General features: G+C 33.8%; 1 protein-coding gene across 1 annotated transcript in view; it reads left to right on the top strand.

The window, feature by feature from the left end:
- The window catches only part of TBL1XR1 (TBL1X receptor 1), a 153491-nt gene extending 148377 nt beyond the window's left edge, over nt 1-5114 (top strand). The window contains exon 16 of the mRNA XM_041002979.1: nt 328-5114. Within this exon, the coding sequence (XP_040858913.1) occupies nt 328-354 (27 nt within the window). The 3' untranslated portion in view covers nt 355-5114. The remainder of the gene's footprint in view (nt 1-327) is intronic.
- The last annotated feature ends 1449 nt before the right edge of the window (nt 5115-6563 follow it).

A 6563-nucleotide genomic window follows, 5' to 3' on the forward strand; every position in this document is an offset into this window, starting at 1 on the left:
TCTGTGATCTCTCATTGAGCGTCCAAGAGATAGGGAATAGTGTTTTGAGCTTTTTGCCCTACTGTGTAATTAGCAGAAAGTAATTGCTAGAAATTGCAGCCGTGCTTTTTTCACTACTGTTATTATTGTGTTACCATTGTTTTCAGGACTGTTTCCTCCATCTGCTTGATAATCTGATTTATTGATTGAGTGTCTATTTCCTTGATTACTCCTTCGGTGGCTTTGTGAACTTACAGTTAAGAAGCAGTTTCCAAATTGTATCATAGAATAGTCAAATTGTAACGTAAAATTCTGAACCCTTTGGTTGATTGTTTTACTTTCTTGCAGGTTTGTGTATTAGACCTTCGGAAATAGCGCTACTAGTTGGAAGCCATGGACCGACTATGAATGTGTACATAGCCAAAATGACTGTCCCTGACCCATGTACTGCTATAGTCCCACTTGAACCATGGCCAGTCCACTACAGCCAAACCTAAAGGAAATATATACATACAGTGTATATAAACAAAATTGCACCCTGAAGATGACAGAGTTTTGTCACAGCTTGTGAATTCTGTTCACCAAGTGCTGGAATCTAATCTGTGCCCCTAAAATAGCATTTAGAAGTTTTGGATATGAAAACCAGAAGAGAGAAATATACGTTATAAAAGCAGACCATACATGTACCAGTTTTGGATACTAATGACAGCCTTGTTTCCCCATGAATCAGCAGACACCATGGATTATATTCTTTTTTCCCTTCAGTAGTGAGCAGTTTGTATGTACAGAGAAAATGGACTTAACAAAACCTTGCAGCAGTAGTTTGTTCTTGCTTTTAAATTTTGTTTTTTGGTTTAGATTATGGATGCATGAAGTAAGGGAGTGAATCAGTTTCTTGTTGATATTTTTTTCACCTTTTAAACAACAAAAAATTCTTGAAAATATTTTAATGCATTCTTTTGAAAAGGTAGATGTTTGGTACATTTTATGGCTCCCAGAGCATATATTCAATTGGTGCATATTAAGGAAGGGGAAATTGGGAATCAAATGAAAACCTATACCTTCGGTCATGTTGATTTGTAAGACACATGTAAGACACATCAGTAAAAGGGTAATATGCTCTGTTTTTGTGGTGATGTGGCTTAAATATAATAGTTTCTTCTTTGGGACATAATTCTGCCAATTAAAAACTAGAAGGGCACAAAATTTTTTTTGATACCATAGAGAAGATACATTAAAAAAAAAATCTTCCAATGTTTTGTAGCCATACTAAATTATGGTTAAAATGTGCACTATTGTGAAAAGGAGCAAAGTAGTTTTGGGGTTTTTTGTTGTTGTTATTTGTTTCTTTGTTTGTTTGCTTTGGTTTTAAAGAGATTAAAATGTTTCTGGATAAGGATTAGCTTCTCAAAGTGTCCATCATTCTATGTAGAAGCTTAATGTAATGTAACCAAACTCCAGTATTAAGAAAATCTCGCCTATTGTTTTTCTTTATACAAAGCAAGATAACGGCATATAACACTGCCATTACATGGCAAAATGTTTGCTACCTTAGTTTAAAAAATAATCTTTAAAACAAAAGACTTGCTTCAAAGTGTTTTTAAATAAATAGCAGTAATTCAGAATTAAAAAAAAAAAGTATAATTGCACTAACTTCCCTGCTGCTCTAATTCTGCATTTGTGGTACGTGTGACTACATTTTTTCAAACATAGATAGGTTTAAGCTGCTATTTTTGTTTTAAGAAGTCACTACCATATTATCATGTCTTTTACTCTGTTTATAACATCAAATATTCTTACAGATAATATGAAATCAAACCTCCTCTCACACTGATGAAGCTAAAAGCAAAATATACAGGCAAATGATAGCATGGGGCAATGTTTTAATGTGTGATTAACAAGATTTGTCATGATTTAATGTAAGAATCCAAGAGTGTCAATTTTGAAGAGTTGTCAAATTTATATATCAAAGATTTTAATTAAGGAATTGCTTCTTGAGCTTAGCAAATTTATAACACTATTTCTGTCATTAATTATTTGGAGACCTTAACTACTAAAAATGTAACCTGTGTCCTTTAAGTAGAAACTGATTTAACCCAAGTAATGCAGCTTTGATTTTCAACATTTGTTTTGCTCTTTCTACATTGATTGATATTTCTGCATTGATTGAAGCAAGTCTTGGTTTTACTAAGGTAGAGTAGCATTTGCTAATGGTAAAGAGAATAAGTACACTTAATTTCACAATACATTGTTATATGTACCCCAGTTGTTCTTAGTGGGGACTATGATACTGTAATAAATATTTTTTAAAATATACATGCAGAGAGGCAGTCATTCATGATGGTTTTGTGCCAGCTGTTTTTAGGGTTTTGGATCACATTAGAGATACTTAGAACTTATTACCCTGTGACTTATGTAGGAAACCTAATATGCTGAGTATCTGGCACTTGAAATCCTGCTTTTATTGCTGGAGGTCCGTATCTGTGGTTGACCTCTATTGTTGTTCTAAAAAAAAATAAAAATAAAAAAAATCTGTGCAATAATTTTTAAGTGTGCTCCCAGGAATAGACACAAATGTTTTGAGTATGTTTAAGCTGCATTTTCCTTTAGCGATGCATTTGTCAATTGCACTGAATTTAAATCTGAAAGTCAGAGGTGATTATTGATAGTACTTTTGTATTTTGATATGGACAATTCATTTGCATACAGTTATTGACTTTTTTCCCAGCTGATTAAAAGATAGTCAAGAAATTCTGCAATATAGCTGCCAAAATAGACAGCTACATTTTTATGATATTGTCATCTTTTCTGTTTTCTTTTTTAATTTAGCTATTTTACTTAGGCATAATAGCCACAATAGGACATTTAAAAGATTATAAATGCAGAGCTTTATTATCCTGAAGTCTTGGGTCTTTTAAGTATAAACTTCTCTGAAAGGTATCCATTTTGTAGGCTTGGGTTTTTCATGAGCATACGATTGTTTTTTTGCTGCTGTTCTCAACATCATAATTGCCTGCTGATGTGCCACGATGCTGCTCCAATAAACAAACTGAAGATTGTCTCTGATTTGAGCAGTAGCATGATTTCAAGAGACCAAGGTTCACAGCCTGTAAAAGTTCTATGTTTGGGGTTCTTGCTCATTTTCCTCCTATTTTTTTCTGATAACTTGTTCCTGAAGATCAGTTAAATTCAGTAGTTTTTGTATGGTAGTTGATTATATATCATTGATGTATAAGCTACTGTAAGAAACTTACAAGGGAAAATAGAAAGGAAAGCATGAATGAATAGTCACTGATTAATATAGAAAAAAGAAAGAGCAGCTGCCACTCTTAAACGTCATCAAGGAATATTTTTTCTCCTCTGTGTAAGAAATCCCATTAGTGCTTATATTCATTTGTTACAATCCCTGTTTCCGATCATCGATCAGGAAACATCATTGACTTTCAAAATGACTTTTAGAAGAGAACGGTTAATTTCCTATTAGGTCTTAGAGTGTTTGCATTCTGTTTTAGTTATTCTCTAGTAAAAACATTTTATTAGGTTTAACACCTTTTACAGATACTGAAAGTGCCTCCTTTTGTGGTGTAAAAAAAAAAACAAATTATGGTGCAAAAAGTAATCACTAGATTGAATTACATGAAGGTTTTTTTTTTTTTTGCTTTTTGACATGTAAAATGTCAAGAGAAAGGCCAAAGATTTGTACTTTTTCACTTAACTTATAAAGCACTCCTTCTTTCCTTAAACTTCTTTCTGTCAAATTAGATTTAATGAGAGAGTACTATTTTTAAGGAGCTATCCGTTAATGTAGAATGATTTTGTTAAGAGTAATGTAAACTATTATTGAATAGAGGCCTAAAGAAGACTGTGCATTTTTGCTATTTAAAGGAATCACAAATGACCATACTTAACGTGAGCAAAAATGACAAGTTTTACTAGCTAGGTAGAAAACTCTCCAATGCAGTGCTATTTACTCTTTCATTTTCTTCAGCACATTGTACCTTTCTACTGAACCTACGTTCATTCTCACATGCTAAGGATGGTACTTGCTTATGGCGGATATCTGTCGACAGTTTCCACAGAAATCCTTTTGCGGTGGACCAACATTGTGGCATGGCAGCAAATGCCAACATTTTGGGGAATAGCAGCAAATCTATAAGAGACCCTGGTTGTTTTATTTTTGTTGTTGTTGTTTTCCCGCCTCTGCCTTCCCCTGAGTCAGCAGGGTTGGAAGGAGGGTAGGGACGTTATGAATTACTCCTTCCAGTAGTAGCTCTGAAGTGTCACATTTAATATCAACTTTTCTTTTTTAAAGGAAAAAAAAAAAACAGATTCTAGTTAAATGTAGAAGAGAGAAAAAAGAGGAAGTGTTCACTTTTTTAACACACTGATTTAGAAATGTGATGTCTTGTATCAGTAGTTCTGAGGTATTGCTAGCATTCTTTAGTTCTGCCTTTACGTTGACAGGGTTGAAGCAGGGTGAATAACGAGGGCGTGTTTTTCTTTTCTGGTAAGCTGTTTCATGATGTTTTCTTTGGATTTTCTGGATAAGTTGAAGAAAACATTCTGCATGTTGTATCTAGTCTGATGTGCTTATCCATCTCATTACAGAAAGACAGAATACCACGCAGACTGCGTTCTGTAGCTCTGTAATTCTCTAATACAGAAGTAATTTCTTCTTTCCTGACTTTGACATTGTAGCTATAATGTTTTCCTTTTGATTTTTACAAATCTTTTGGGTCTAATTCTGTGAGCCTACCTATAGCACTGGATTAAAATGTCTGCATCATTTCTTTAGTTATCCAGTTAACTTTAAAACTGTTGTAAAAGTGTAAACCAGCCCATGACAGTTTTTTGTACATGTTAAAGAACTTTATTGTTCAGTTTTCATGATTATTGTGTAAGGAAGACTGATATAGATGTTCTATGCTGTCCTGGACCATGTTAATTACACTTACGATGTATTTTGGTTCCACATCACAATGATTTGTTCCCAATGACCTTTTCATCCTTTTTAGGCACATTTTTTTTTGTTGTTGTTGATGTTGTTGCAGTTTCCCTTTGCATTGTATTGCTTTGACAACTGTAATTTGAATCAGATCTGAAAGAGGTCCAGAATAAAATATATTTTGATATTATGTTGGCTGTGTACATATATAAAATCTTTGATATCTATGTAGTTTGTATAGACTATTTCCTGGTCAAGTAAAGAGAAGGGATGCTATTTCTTGTTTACAATTTCTTGTCTACATTTTCATTGATCTTTTTCCTCCAATGTTCTATTGTAGAATAAATTTTTTGCTCTGAGTTATCCTTCATAACATATAACATCTCTAATTCTCTCCCATAATGGTGTTGCCAGTTAGAACTGCCGTCAGAACCCCAAGCCACTATTTTTCATAAACATTGTTTTCCAAGATAATATACTTTAAAGTAAGCCCATAGATAACATTATAAATTTTGCTATTTTATTACTTCCTGCAGGAGATAAGATTTTTTAAATGAAGGGATTATTTACTATTTTTATTAAAGAATAGAGCACGAATCCATTAAGGGGATAGTAATTAGTTTTGGATTATTTTGAAAAAGTAATATTGTATGTAAAGGACATTGTTTCATGTGTTCGAACTGAACGAGACCTCAGAGGCGTTTCTCCGGCACACGGTGAGCACAAAACGCAGTGTGTGTAGAGGATTGTTCACGACAGGAAGCTCGGCTTCCTTGGTGACACGTTCCCCCTTCGTAGAAGTCAACTCTGGAGTTGATCCTTTTCCTTAGCAGTTGCTTCTGTTACTACTATAGCCTTATGAGAAAAGAAACTGTTTTCCAAGTTAATTCATACTCCTTTATAATTGCTTAGAGACTTTTGAAAAAAAAAAAAAACTAAGCATATTTTTTGCTTTCCTTTGTCTTTCAAAAGCTTGTGTTCTCTGGAACTTCAACTGTGTTCGTATTTCCTGAACAGAAACAATTTAGAGGTCTAGCCTTACGGTGTCTTATTAGAGGTGAGCCACTGCACTTGTTAGAACTAAAAGCCTTTCGTTTTCAAAGGGTTACTTTCATTGCACGGCGTAGATGGCTGACAACCTGCCTCTTGCACTTTTCCAATCAAGTGTTGGATTACTGAGAATTGGGATACGTGTAAGTAGGAGGTAACACTGATACTAATTGGAGAAGTTCTGGAATTGCTTTTAATTTTATGTTTCTCATATTAAGCAATGGATTTGATTTCATATCTGTTGCAGTACACAGGCAATCAGGTTAAAGTTAACTGTTGTCTCAGTATACTAATTTAACATACGCAGTGGAGTAGAGCACACTTCATAACAGGGTCGGAACGGTGTTGTTCTCTGCTGTGCCGAGGCGCTCTGTCACCAGTGAACTGTTAACCCTGTGGTACTTTCTCTGCATGCTTATTAATTGTCATATCTCTATGCTTAATTGTCCTAACTTGTAATATTTTTGTATTAAATTTTTTAGGATTTCCTTGTAATTTCTTTATAATTTAAAATATATTAAACACAAAGTGTTTAGTAAAGTACCGAAGACAATTACTAATGTTTCTTGGTCATTGGGTTTATATGATC

Source organism: Ochotona curzoniae, unplaced genomic scaffold, assembly GCF_017591425.1.
Source record: "Ochotona curzoniae isolate NIBS_2020 unplaced genomic scaffold, NIBS_Ocur_1.0 scaffold_2587, whole genome shotgun sequence".
NCBI lineage: Eukaryota > Metazoa > Chordata > Mammalia > Lagomorpha > Ochotonidae > Ochotona > Ochotona curzoniae.